This window comes from Nylanderia fulva, unplaced genomic scaffold (assembly GCF_048542155.1).
Source record: "Nylanderia fulva isolate GAGA-0341 unplaced genomic scaffold, ASM4854215v1 Scaffold34, whole genome shotgun sequence".
Lineage (NCBI taxonomy): Eukaryota > Metazoa > Arthropoda > Insecta > Hymenoptera > Formicidae > Nylanderia > Nylanderia fulva.
This window is the reverse complement of record NW_028190411.1, coordinates 2522191-2537350: the sequence shown is the minus strand read 5'-3', so window position 1 is coordinate 2537350 and position 15160 is coordinate 2522191. Positions and strand designations below refer to the sequence as shown.

Sequence of the window (15160 nt, the reverse complement as noted above, 5' to 3'; positions counted from 1 at the left end):
GAGAGTTTTTACCATGCTAATTTATACGTATTTATTGAAATTTCGACCTAACTGGCCAGTACAATTTAATTTAAAACACTACGTTTCGACCCTTAGGTACGGGTCCTTTTCAAGTGTCTGATGATCCGTGTAAAAAAGCTGTCCTTCTGAATGAACACCATCTTTTGGTGCTAACTTATGGTTAGTATTTTTTCGAAATTCGTCGTGCGAACTTGACGCAATAAACAGTAGGAACATTTTTTGTTATAAAACTTATATATATATTTTTACAGAATATATCTTCTAATTTGGTTTCAAAATAAGATTATTAGTGGCAAAAGAATAGATAAATTCGACACGCGTTTCTTTAGTTTACGGTAATGGTTTTATGACACTCCACACGCATATAAAAATTGAAAAACACAATAGGTGACAGGAAAATTTATTTACTTTTCAAAAAAATTTAACTGCTATATCTGTTTTAAAGGAAGAACCGTTATTCGCTAAAGAATAGAAAAACTCAACATAAATTTTTTTACTCTATATGGATTGAAACTGCAAGAATGTTATTTATTTCTTACGTTATTGCTAATATTTTTATTTGACAAATGAAAAATAATAAAGGATAGAAAATGAACATTTCGAAAAATTTAAATTTTAATTATGCTATGATAAAATTCAATGAATTTCTCTGAATGTTTTTATTTCGAATTTAATAAATCTATTTTTTTATAAATTTATTAAGGAAGCAAGAATTTTATTATTTGAAAAATATTTGGGGTTTAATTGAAAGATTTTTTGCGACATCCCTTTTCTCGTAAGTAAAAATTGCAATTTTTAAACAATATCTTTCTCTTTCTCTTTGTTATTTCAAATGACACTTTTTAAAATCGATTACGAATTTTTTGTGGATTATCCAGGAATAACATTTTTTTCACTATTTAAAAATGTATTTTAATAAAGATCCACTTTATTATATTAAGCCGAAAACGGAAGAAACCACGAAACTATCATATTGTCGTTTTATTATTGGATTTTCATGGATCTAAATGATCTGCCTGGTGTCAGAATTTTACCAACATCCGATTAATGAATTTATTATCGGACTCGTTATTTATACGATCTATGGCGCCTAATATTAATTGAAATTTACAAAATATACGGTGCTTTAAACGTTAAAATGATTGAACGCAGAATGTTTAAAAATTTAAAATTTAAAATAAAATTACAATTCTTGTCTAATAAATATGGATTTATTTATTTTCTTATTTGCAAGAATAATGATATAATTAACATTATTGATTTTATTAGGGTCTACAAATAATTACATGAAATTAATCACAGTTTTATTGAAAACATTTCATCGTGCTTATCGCAATTCATAATATTGATCATACAGTGAAAAAAATATTTGTGTAAAATTACATGTTTATGCTGGGTTTTTTTTCCGACCCAGAATAATTATGCAATATTGTTACTCGTATGGAAGATTACATATTATATGTAATTTTATGTGAAATACATTCTTATGTATTTTTAAGATTAAAAATTTTCCACCGAATATAGAATTACACATAGGAAATTCTATAGTAATGCATAAATGCTATAAAATAACGTTATAAATAAAATGTATAAATGCTTATAAAATAAAGTTCTAATAAAGTAAAAATAGTAAATTTAAAATGCTATATGATTTTTGCATAAAAGTAATAATTTTACCTATATTTTACATGTACTTTCACTTTAAAATATATGGGAAAAAATTACAGTGATAGTCAAGTAATTTTTCCAATTCTGAACAAATAATTTCCATATTAAAGTACATGGATTTTTTTCAGTGTATGTATCACATACATTACATTAATTATCATATACTTACATTATATTATAGTATTACTGAACTTAAAGTATAAATGATTTACGATATAACCGATCAAAGGACAATTTGTTGTTGTATAATATTATATTAATGGAAAATAGTATTTTTTTATATGATACTTTTAATACTTTTCAATAAAGTACTTCAAATTATTAAAATATTTTAAGGGAAATAAGATAAAATGAGAAACGTATATAAAAATAGAATTATTTCGAAACGCATTGTGCTAAAAAAAATTTCAAAATTTTTGGCATACTTTTTTAATGATTTTCACTTTATACGTTAAATTTGTTTAATTAATTGCTTTTTATAGATTATATACATGTATATATATAGTATTATGTGCTTTATACTTTATTGATTGTGGTTAAGTACTGTCATCAGGTAAAGCATCAAAGTTTTAAAGCTATTTCCATAAACTCGCTAGTTGAAAACATTGTAAAAATGATTTAATGTCATAAAGTAAAACTAAATTTATCGCTCATAGCGTGAGATAATGCTCTAATTAAAAAAGTGCATTATTTTTCCATTAATGTAATAAAGCGATTAAAAATAACTTAGGTTACTACAAAGTGTAACATATAAAAGATATGTAAAAAATATATATTTTAATATTGCTGTTTTTTTTTTTTAATAATGTAAGTTATTTTTCGTAAAGACAAAATCTTGTATGAGAAAAATTTTACTTAATATTTTCGAATGACAATCGCGAATTAGACCAAAATTCTTCAAGAAATATAGGTGAACCTCTCGCACAACCTTCGACGTCCGGTTTTTCTGTACATGCATAGTTTCTCAGGAGATTCTTCACTTGACGGGACGGTATCATTACGAGATGTACAGCGAGAATGACGTCGAGATGCACGAAACCTAGTCTTACGCAAATAACAATCGCGAGAATAATATGAAAGAGGCTGCCGCCAAGAAATATCAGCAGCAATACGGGAAGGCCCTCGCGAGTGTCGGCTGCAGCTTCAGCAGCGCCGACAACGGCTGCAGCTTTAGCAGCGCGGACAACAATTTTACAATGTGGTTCTGTAGGATTTGCTGCATCAACAATCATTTCATCGTTGATTCACTTTTTCTTTTTCGGAAGTCGATTCCATTTCTGTATCAGTATCTTCATAGATATTGTAATACGGTTCAGTTGGATTTACAGGATCAACAATCATTTCATCGTTGATTCATGAAATAATTGTTGATGCAGTAAATCCTACAGAACCATTACAATATCTATGAAGATATTGATACAGAAATGGAATGGAGTTCTGAGGAAGAGGAAGTAAATATCCTCGAAGATATCGATATAGAAATGGAGTACTGTCATCAGGTAAAAAAATATCAGCAGCAATACGGGGAGGCCCTCGTGAATGTCGGCTGCAGCTTCAGCAGCGCGGACAACAATATTACAATGTGGTTCTGTTGGGTTTGCGGCATCAACAATCATTTCATGAATCAACGATGAAATGATTGTTGATGCAGCAAATCCTATAAATTGCATATTTTTTTCTATCTTCTTTTTCACAAATCTCTTATGGAAAATACTACTTTTGCAATTAAATTTTTCAAGGTTTTAGTTTTTAATGTAAAAAATCAACTTTTCTTGTCCCTGAAAATGATTTGTCGTCTAAAAATAATTTAGCAAAGATTATTTTCACGAAAAATTCTTTTATTCTGAAATAAATAAATAAACGAATGAAATAAATAAATAAATTACGAATTTTTATATATTATTAGAATGATTTGTTTCAATTAATTAAATCGAAAACGCAGGCGAAATATGCTGTTACGGCCGACTCTGCGGAGCTGTAATCGCTATGCATGATTTTTCGCTAGACTCGGGGAAAAAAATTCTTTTGTTTACAAACTGCCGAATCCGAATTTTGTAAGGTGGAGCTTAGGCGGTGTGCCGTCGTGGATAGGTGCAAGTTTTTCGCATCAGTTGTTAGTTTAGTAGCGGGGGTGACAATAGCGAAGGACTATAGTGGGAGATGTAGCATATTCTTTTGGAGACATAGGTCCGACGCTACAGGTCCGACGAACAGTTTTCAACAGTTCTTAAACAGGCAAATATCTTGCAAGTATCAGGTCTCTGAGTATCATTTCTATTGTGGTCTGTGATCGTTCTCAGATATACGTATCTTCAGTGAACAGTGAAGATAGTAACGAGTGGCCAGAGTTACGAATTAACAGTAAGTTTTCTTTGCATATCATATTCAAAGTGGACTGGCACGTGCTTCATGTGAAAATCATCGACGGATTTAATCGACGGCTACTTGGTTCGTATCCCTCAACCACCCCATATATTTCTTGAGAGATTTGTTGAAAAAAAATTGTGGCTGTCATATACGGTAAAATTTGAAACAGTAATGTTTGAAACGTTCCTTGAAAGTTGTTACATTTCCACACGGGAAGCTGGTGGTGTCTTTGAAGTATCAGAAAGAATTCTTCAGTGATCTGCACTCATCTGCAAAGACGAATTGCTTAAAATTTTAATTTAGACATAACATAAATCACTTAAAACTAAGTGTATATACATCCACTTAAAAACAAGTATTTATTACCGTACGGTTTTCAATAACTAATATAATAGTTATCTGTTTTTTTAATTGAAGTATATACTTTAAAAAATTGTACTGAGTCAAAATTTATAGTATCATATTTTTCTGAAATATTTATGACATAAGCTTGATAATGATTATCAAAGTACGTTGCAAATATATAATATATTTGACAGTAGCATTGAAACATGACGGTGATAATACAAACATATTTGTATTGGTTTTAAAAATATCTGCAATTTCTAAATTCAGGATAGTTCTCATCATTAATTTCTATTAAGATAATTGATCTTCTTTTAAGCACTATGTTTCCAAAACTAACACTTTTTACTTAAGTACAATTTTTATAATTTTTTAATAAACGATAATTCTGACAAACTAATGAATTGCTTGTTTTATATGTAATATATGGTAAATTATTCGATTGCAAATTTATTAATGCATGAAAACTTGATAAAACATTGAATACACAATTTTCTTTTATACCCGAAATAGTTATGTTATTTATTGCTACATCTTCTGCATAATTTACTTTATCGCGCAACGCATTTACATCTTCACTGCATAACTTTCGAGATACATCTTTCGATACTTTACAAAATCGGCAGCATTTGTACGCAGAAAAACTTTCAGTAAATCCCAAAATACTATGTAATCCTAAATTATCACCGATAATTAATGCAAGTTTAAAATATACTTGAATATTTTTAGATTCTATTATTAATTGAATACCTTCTGATTCTAGAATCTTTAATTCTTTAATTAAATGTAAATAAATTTTTTCTTTTGGAAACAATTTCGAATTATCTGCATGATATAACTGAACAAGAAAGATGTTATCTAATTTTGAATACAATTCGGGTGGTAAACATGGTATTGAAACGTATATTCCATTTAATTTATATATACCAGGATGTGATCCAAGTGGATTTCCTATTTCAAAAGCATCTTCGTATAAAAATAAAGGAATTGTTATCGATGTACTATTTGAGATTTTTAATTTCCAGAAGTCAGATTGTATAATATTATAAATTTCATTATTATCATCCTTAATTAATATGTCAATATACTTGCAAGTTTTTTCAAATATATCATCTATTTCGAAAAACGATTTTAATAATTTTCTTAATGATATCAATTGTTCATATACATTTTCAATTTTTAATACATTATTATTTCTTACATCCATAGTTCCAAAGAATATTCGTTTAGGTTTAATATAATATCCAGAATTAATTAATAGTTTGTTTCGTTTATGTTCAGTATCAAGATCGCTGAAAATATTTTGCAATAGTTTAAATTTTTCTATTATATGATTCGAATTTGTTTCCATAAGAGATATATAGTTTTTTAAATCATTTACATAGTTTGAGTTAAGAAATAAATGAAATATATGTGCAATTCGATCAATTTGAATTCGAGATAATGTAGCATCTGAATGTAGTGAAGAAATCATTTTCAGTGCAAGTATACAAAGTTCATTTTGTGTAGCTTCAATGTTTCTAAATGAAAAGTCTTTATTAAAAACTATATTATTGTTTTCAGATTCGGTTTTATCATTAGAAATATTTACTACTTTGAGACATGTTTTGTTCAATTTTGACGTTTGTATTTCAGATTCAAATTCTATTTCATTATTAAAAATAGTTTCTTCTTTTTCAAAATGTTTGCAACGTCTTTTATGCTTATTAAGTGTTTTGTTATGTGAGTAGGAACGATTACAATTTTTAAATTGACAAACATATTGGATAGAATTCAAATATGCATGATGCTCAAATTGCATAAGTGATTTTAAATATTTTTTAGAAAAGAAATTAGAACAAAATTGACACTTTATCATTATGGATGTATATACTGACATTAAAAAATAAAAAAGATATTAAACATAAAAGTAACATAAGTTTTTAAAATAAAGTAATACGTTTTTCAAGGGGTCTAAATTTTAAATTTAGGTAAAAATTCTAAATTTATTGAAGAACTACTCGCTATATACTGCATATATCCGCAGATTCACTTCTGTTCGTTTAAAAAAAATGTTAAAGATTTGTCAGCATGTCTTAAGCCGTTATTATTTTTTTGTTTTTAGGAATATTTTTTAACATTTATAAATAAATATAAAGTTGTTTTAATTATTGGCATTTAATTTTTAACATGTTCCATATATTTAAAGAGAATTCGAATGCTTTCTATCAAAAATATAATATAAAGAAATATTAAATATTATACGAGAAATATATTACTATTAATTGAACACATAAATAAATTTACAATAATAATTTTTTTTTAGACGAACGCTTGAGAAGCGCATTCTCTCGCTTTAGCAGAATTTGTTTCTAATTAAGTACTACACATAAAAAAATTTGCACTAGTTCATCAGGAATAGAAAACTAGCTATCTTTTTTAAATTAAATTTCTCGTTTATTCAAAACGACGATTTCTAATGTAAATATCTCATAATTCTTTCATTTGTTTGCGGTCTTTTGAATTTGCTCTTTGCCGGCTTAAGCACTTAATCCTTTGCGAATTTCTCAAAACGTCCGCTCCTATTGTTAAAGAAATATGTGGGGCCGCCGACAGTCGAGGGATCGAACCATTGGCTTGGCGATTAGCCACTCAATGACTTTTACACGTAGCCACGTGCTGTCCCATCTCTTGATACTCGATTGAGACGGCAGGTCTTTAAGTAAGTTTGAATCCTTTCAGTCTATCGTATAACAACGATTCGGTAGCAGCGGTATAGCAAGGTCGTTTTAAGGCGATCATTGGGTCATCGGCTTCGATTTGCTGACATTGCACGCATCAGGAGCAGGCACGCGACTAGTGTCCGGAAATTTCAGATTTAAAGAAACAAGATTTATCGTGAGATGTACAACGTGAACAGCTGTTCTCGCGAGCACTTGACGAATCTGAAAGAAATTGGCAGAGATTCTCTTCCTACACGTATGGATTATCAGATCGACGCGAGGAACGAGGAGGCTCCTGAGAGGATGGAGTATGAGCTGGAGGTGCCCGACATCGAGATGAAGCAGCAACAACCCTCCTCGACTTTTGAAAATAGAGCAATTACACCTATGGATTATCAGATCGACGCGAGGAACGAGAAGGCTCCTGAGAGGATGGAGTGTGAGCCGGAGGTGCCCGACATCGAGATGAGGCAGCAATAACCCTTCTCGGTTTTTGAAAATATAATAGCAAATACGGAAGTATTTAGTTCTGTATTTGCTATTATATTTTTAATCGACCAGAAGGTCGAATTATCAGGCGCATGTTTCCCAACTGGCAAATGGCACAAAGGCACAGGCATTACGTAGATAACGCGTCCAATATATACATCAGTGAGAATAGCAATAACTGTAATGAGTTATTGCTATATATTTTTACCGCTGTTGTATATATTGACTCTATTCTACATAGACTCTGAAAACGTGAAAGACTGTTCCTTTTGTTTAAGGAATCATAAATCTTTCACAAATTACAATCGTGACAACGGCTGCAGCTTCAGCAGCGCAAACAACAACACTGCAACGTGGTTTTGCAGAATTAGTTATGACGACAATCATTAATTACAACACAATCAAATGATTGGTGACGAGAAAAACCCCTCTACACCAAGGATTGTGGACGCCGAGAACCCATCACAACCGTATTATAATATATTAGAAGATATCGATAGGGAGTTCGAGTAGACTTCCGAGGAAGAGGAAGAAAAGAGCGGTATGGATATAGAAGAGGAAACCAATTCGGCGTCTTTTTCGACGGATACCGCACCCTCGGATTATGAAGAGGAAGTGCCTCTCGTAGAACTTTCTATATGTCCAGATCTTCCACCAAAATTGCTGAACTGGCAGATATATATATATACCTGCGAGTTCACTAATTTTTCAGGACGATCTGGACGTTATGCAGAATGTCGAGGTCGAAACAAGCGGAAATCTTGACGAGCCAAGTAAGTCATTTTCATTAAATTTTTTTATTCGGCTCGACAATTTTTGATAAATCTTGTAGCGTAGACTTTGGATTGTTGGTATGATTTCTATCAATTTCTTGAATCCTTCCTCTCCGTCATAAATTTTATATGAAAATATTGATAGATCGATCTGTAGTACTGTAGTTAGATATTTTTAAAACGTACTATAGTTAGATATTTTTAAAACGTACTGTAGTTAGATATTTGTAAAACGAACGACAATTGATCTGACAAAAATTCTCATTATCGCATAATAATTATGTTTAATAAACAGAAAATTATCATGTCTTATATGCATAATAATTTAATGGATAATTAAAATATATATTTTTTAAATAATATACCTCTAGAATGAATAAATTTTTAAATAAATTCTTAAATATAATAAATTATATAATATAAAGGAATACGAAGGATAATATCGTGAGAAATGCAAGATTTGAAATCCATACATTATATTTTTATGCAGAAAAAAATGCTCTTTGTTTTCAAGAATTAATGTCATCGTATCGTCAAAAAATCCATGCTAAAATCTTCATAGACATTATTTTAACAGAAGAATTTTAATAAAATAATATCTTTGCCATATAACAAAATTTTTAATTATTTTGTTTTATTTTTATTTATTAATTTTATTATTTTTTATTTTTTAGTTTGTCAATTAATTTTTTTACATTATATTTCTATTGGTAAGAGCAGTCGCCCGGAAAGTTAAAGACGCGCGTTCGATTCCCGCTTCAGCGACTTTTCGGACCTATATCTTTCTCGCCTATTATTCTCCATATGCAAGTTCGAGATTAATTTATATATGGAACTTAGTAATCTCAAACCAAGAGATACAGTTCCGAGGAATTAATTTTTCGCGCTTGGGCTCTATTGGCCGATTTAAAAATTCATGTGTTATTATTATTAATAATATTGAGAGCCGACATATATTTCTTATTTATTTCTATACTTATTTGAAAGAATTAATAATGAGTTTCTTCAATTATATTATATTGAAATATAATAATATTGTTTTTTTGTATAAATTATAAATGTATTATTTTTAAATTAAAGTATTATTAATTTTTATGTTCATTTGTCATCAGTTGTAATTACCAAAAAATATATTTTTTTATATGAAAATCAAAATTTCTTTGTTTTTTGTTATTATATATATTAAAAGAATTAGCAAACAAAATTCTAATTTAACTGAGTTAATTTTTTGTTCATAAAATTTTTATAATTTTGTAAGCAACTAACTTTAACTTAACTTAGTTTAAAAAAATCAGTAACTTACTCAATCCTGGTATTTTTTAATAAATCTGTTATTACCTAAAATATGATAATTCTATTTCGGACGGTCACGTGTTTTTTATAGCGAAAGGGAGGATCTTAATCACTTTCTCTTATTGGTATTATATACAACGGGACACGGTTGAAACGCGCAGGTTTTGCTCACTTTCGAAACTATCTATGTTATTCTTCGGTTAATTCTTCAATCAAGAGAAGCATGTTTCTGAAAAGCGGCACGATGCAATTTCGCAATAATAAAACATTTTATTCGCACGCTATAAACAATTTGGAAAATTATTCTCTTCTATATGCTGCAATAATGTACAAAATATATTATGGATAATAATTTTATTTTTGATATATATATAAATATTATAAATTATTGAATATGCCTTTTTAATAGCAGATTCTCTCTGGCTTAAAGTCGATTTGTCAGCGAAAATTCGAAAACGATCAGTTTCTACAAATTTTCACATTTTTTCATCATATAAGTATCTTTGGAACTAAACGTCAAATGAAAATCTTATTGAATTAAATTTCCGAAATTGATTGAGAAATATAATTTTGTTATTTTTTAACTTTATAAAGTTTAGTTATATATATATAATAAAAAGCCCTTTTTGAATCTCAACTCGAAAAATATAGATATACCTTTATATTTTTGTTAAACAAAAATTTGCCCGAATTAACCAGAGAATTTTTTCATTAAAAAGAATATTCAGTAATTTGGAAATACCCTGCATAAATAAGAAATTGCAATTACAATTGCTAATTGGAAAGAATATCTTCCGTATTCTCTATTTATGCAAAACAGGGATATTTATATAGAACGAAATTTTAGAAAATATAGTACAATTTATATTGAAAATAAAAATAAAATAATTTTTCGAAGCATTCGTCGAATTACGAAATTATGAAGTATTTTAAATATGTTTGCGTAAAAAAATTCTGCATTATTTTCATATATCAGAAGCGCGTTTGTATTTAATACAAACACGTGAAATTGAAGAGAAACAGTCTTAGATACAGAATCTGTTGCCCAAACACGTCGGAATGAAACAATTTCATTTTAGTGTCGAATTTTCCAAATAACGTGATAATTGCCCAAATGCTCAAACACACATCTTTGACTTACAATTCGACGAAAATAGAAATAGAAATCAAGTTTTACCAAGCGATAAAAGAATTCATTTAATTTTTATCGTTTTATTTTTAATTATTATTTTTAATTTAGTATTAATTTTACATTTATTTTTATTTTTAATTAATTTTTTATTTTTCTAAATTTAATAACATTTTTTAATATATTCGCGAGTTTTTGTACGTTTAATGTTAAGATTTAACAATTAAAAATAGATTTCGATTTATTTGGTTAAAAATATTGGTGGAATATCTCTGTAGCCGGTTAAAAAAGAGCTTTTATAAAAATCCGCGAGTGAGAAGCGCGGCATTGATTTACATATCTGCGTGGCACGTGTATGCTTGTTCATAAAAAGAGGTCTTGGACATGAAAAATGCAGTATATGAAATGATTCGAGATTGAGCACGCGGTTGCAACGAACGATATATTCGCACGTGATTAAATAGCCGTATAAACAAGTTTTAATAAACGGTCAAAGATGCTTAGAGTGTCTGCATGTCGGCATATTTGTATATAGCTTTGCATGCTTCTATTTTATAAACAAGACACAGACAAGGAGCTACTTATTTCGAAATGAAACAACTAACTTTCATTTTAATATATCTATTTATTTTCATTATTTTTATACTTATATATATATTTTTCGCGCTATGAATATTATTAATGACGTAGCTGATTAATTTTCAATCTAAAAGTCAAAGGATCTTGGCGAATTGAGCGTTAAAGTCCGAATTTAAAATTTAAAGAATTTATATTACAAAAGTAATATGTAAAATTACAATATACATATAAATAATGAAACATTGTATATATTTTCATTATTTATCTTGTAACTTTACATTTATTATTTATGTAATTATACATGTTTTTATATAATATATTGCATATCTTTTTACGAGAAACGATGATAATTTTGAGACGCTTCGTGCATCTTAAATATCATCTCCCTCTCTTTTACATGGTTCCTTTTTTATTTTTATCATCAAAAATCAATTATCATTTATGTAATTTTACATAATTTTGTGTAACATATTACATATTTTTTACAGTATACGCACGCTCGATGTATTCAATTGTGTAATGTTTATGAATCTTGTGTTTTCCTTGCAAAACTACATTATTCGCTTGACCAACGAAAATACTCTAATTATTGCATGAATAATTTTTCGTAACAATTATTCAATATTTTAAACTCTCAAGAATTTTCTATCATTAATATTAGGAATTTTTCAATATATGTTATATGCGATTTCCAACATTTTATATAATAAATTTCGTGAATATTACTACAATTTAATGTCCATTACGGCAAAAATATTGCAATTTACAATGAAAGCCTTATTCGGCACAAATTTTCGTCGCAAATGTAACAATTTATTATTTTACAATTGTGTGGACAAACAATACGTAGTTATTGTTGGTGTTTTCGATTGCGATATAACTTGTATTGAATTCTCAGATAAGAAAAGTCAGCAGCATGAAAGATGTGAAAGTTGCATTCATAAGTGATTTGTTTTTACTAATAGCCACACTTTTTTTGATTTACAGAGAATTTCGACGGATCAGATCATCCATTGAACTAGAGGGGGCATTTTGGGTTTTTTTAATGATCGGCATTTAACTCGTCATGTAACTCATGACTAATGATTCCACAAACATATATAATCATACTAAAAATGTTCTTTTTGCAAGTAAAAAAATTTAAAAAAAAAATTACTTTTGAAATATATAAACAATAAAATTATATATTATTCTTAACCCTTTTAGACAGCCAGCATTTTTTCATTAAAATTGAGGTTTTTTTTCCTCAAAATTTATCTATATAAGTAACATACACATCGTACACGATTTCGAAGATTTGTACCGAGCCACAAAAGTGACTTTTCCAACAGTTTAAGGGTTAATTAATACAATTAAGAATTAATAATACTATTAAATGTAATCAACAAGCGCGCGCAATATCATATAAGATAGGCGCGTAATTAAGCAAATGCTGGCAACGATAGAAAGATTAAACAGAGGAAGAGGCGAGGTAGATGAAGGAGAACGAAGGAGGAAGTGTGGAAGAAAAGGTGGTGAAGAAAGAAGAGGAGGAAGAGATGGATATGGGACGAAGAGGAGCAAAGACTAGAAAAAAAAGAAAGAATAGGAATAGGAAAAGGTTAGGAAAGGAAGGTAGAGGCAAAGGTGGTCGAAGAGAAAAGGGTTCAGTAGGAAAGGATAGGATAGGAGAAGAGGGACAGGGGGGAAGGGACCCAGTTATATTGTAAGGTCGCAAAATGGCCAGGTGAGGAAGAAGAGGAGCAGAATTGTATTTAAGGGAATGGTGAGGGGGGAAGGGGAGAAGGGAGGAGAGGAGTTATGATTTTCTGTTATTGTATCATATTGTATATACATTACAATGTAACAATATGTATGATAATGTTTGATATCAATGATATGTGATAATGTAAATAGGAAAAGAGAGAAGGAGGTTGTAAGGGGTTTGGCGGTCCCCTAAAAACGCCCCGGCAAGCCTTAATTAAGGGGAGTCCGGAATAAACCTGAATTATATGTAAATAATATATTTAATATATTTATAATATATTATAATATAATTAATATATTTTTGCATAAAACATTTTTATATTATAATATAATTTATTTATTTAATATATATTTAATATATTATAAATGTTTTATATTTTTGTATCAAGTTTTACATATTATATAAATAAATATTTTTTTAGAAATTAAGTTATCGATCTCTTATTTATTACGTTGCATATACCTAATACAAGACGACAAATAAGAAATATAAATTGGAATAATTTTTTCAAGTTTTTAAATATATTCATTATAATTTCTATTAGGTCAATGAGGGGAATTGCAAAATAAGAACACGCTTATATTGTAATATGCTAAGATATAGTGTGACAATAAAGACAATTAAATTCAAACAATTTTTTCACGTTTTTTATATGAATTTAATTATATTTTCTATGAAGTCCCATCAATTGTGATACAAAAAATATTTTTGTGGTATACAAATAACGTTGTTGGTATTTTCGATTGCGATATAACTTGTATCGAATTCTCAGATAAGAAAATAGTCTATATTTATTCGTGACAAAGGCAATTCTGCAAAAGTGATCCTGACACAAAGAGTAAACTTTGTCAGCAGCATGAAAGATGTGAAAGTTGCATCCATAAGTGTATGATTTGTTTTTAACAATAGCCACACTTTTTTTGATTTACAGGGAATTTTGACGAACCAGATTCAACCATTTAACTAGAGGGGGCATTTTGGGTCTATCTAATGATCGCGGCATTTAACTCATCATTAAACTCATTGCTAATGATTCCACAAACATATATAATCATACTAAAAATGTTATTTTTGCAAGTTAAAAAATTTAAAAAAAAATTGCTTTTGAAATATATAAACAATAAAATTATATATTATTCCTAACCCTTATAGACTGTCAGCATTTTTTCATTAAAATTGAGGTTTTTTTTTTCTCAAAATTTATCTATTATATATAAGTAACATACACATCGTACACAATTTCGAAGATTTGTACCGAGCCACAAAAGTGACTTTCCCAGCAGTCTAAGGGTTAATACAAATAAGAATTAATAATACTATTATATGTAATTAATATATTTAATATATTATAAGTGTTTTATATTTTTGTATCAATTTTTACATATAAATAAATATTTTTTAGAAATTAAATCATCGATCTCTTATTTATTACGTTGCATATACCTAATACAAGACGACAAATAAGAAAATTAAATTAGAATAATTTTTTCAAGTTTTTAAATATATTCATTATAATTTCTATTAGGTCACTGAAGGGAATTGCAAAATAAGAACGCGCTTATATTGTAACATGCTAAGATATAGTAGTGACAATAAAGACAATTAAATTCAAACAATTTTTTCACGTTTATTATATGAATTTAATTATATTTTTTATGAAGTCCCATCAATTGTGATACAAAAAATATTTTATATTGTAAGCAGAGTTTCGGCGACGCAGGATGCACGACCACCCAATACCTCTTTTTGAGTTTCTTATTCTATATTATTTTATATATAATTTATATCTCGTAATTTGATTTTACTCTGAAAAAAATGTATTGAATTCGAATAAGTATTTATTTCGCAATACTGCCTAATAAATCATTTATTTGAAACTAATAATATTGATTTGACGCGAAAAAATATTTATTCGTAATAAATTTATTAGGCATTATTGAAATAAAAATATTTATTAGTTTAATAATTTTTTTTTCAGTGTACAATATATTTGAAGAGTTAGAAAATCTCGTAATTACATCTATATGTCAAATATGTTATGTCAAAT

General features: G+C 28.3%; 1 protein-coding gene, 1 long non-coding RNA gene and 1 pseudogene across 3 annotated transcripts in view; 2 read left to right on the top strand and 1 right to left on the bottom strand.

The window, feature by feature from the left end:
- LOC114944924 (ribosomal protein S6 kinase alpha-5-like) overlaps positions 1-15160 on the top strand; it is a 55125-nt pseudogene that overhangs the window by 21258 nt on the left and 18707 nt on the right. The gene's annotated exons all lie outside the window — the stretch shown is intronic.
- LOC146722271 (uncharacterized) lies at positions 2491-13372 on the top strand. Its single transcript, XR_014925248.1, has 2 exons — positions 2491-8365; positions 12354-13372. It is a non-coding gene; the product is annotated as an uncharacterized LOC146722271 (long non-coding RNA).
- Positions 4308-5608, bottom strand: LOC146722272 (uncharacterized). The gene is made up of 3 exons (XM_085485071.1): positions 5603-5608; positions 4952-5488; positions 4308-4325 (listed from the first exon to the last, which is right to left on the bottom strand). The coding sequence occupies exons 1-3, from the start codon at positions 5606-5608 to the stop codon at positions 4308-4310; spliced, it is 561 nt and encodes a 186-aa protein (XP_085341197.1).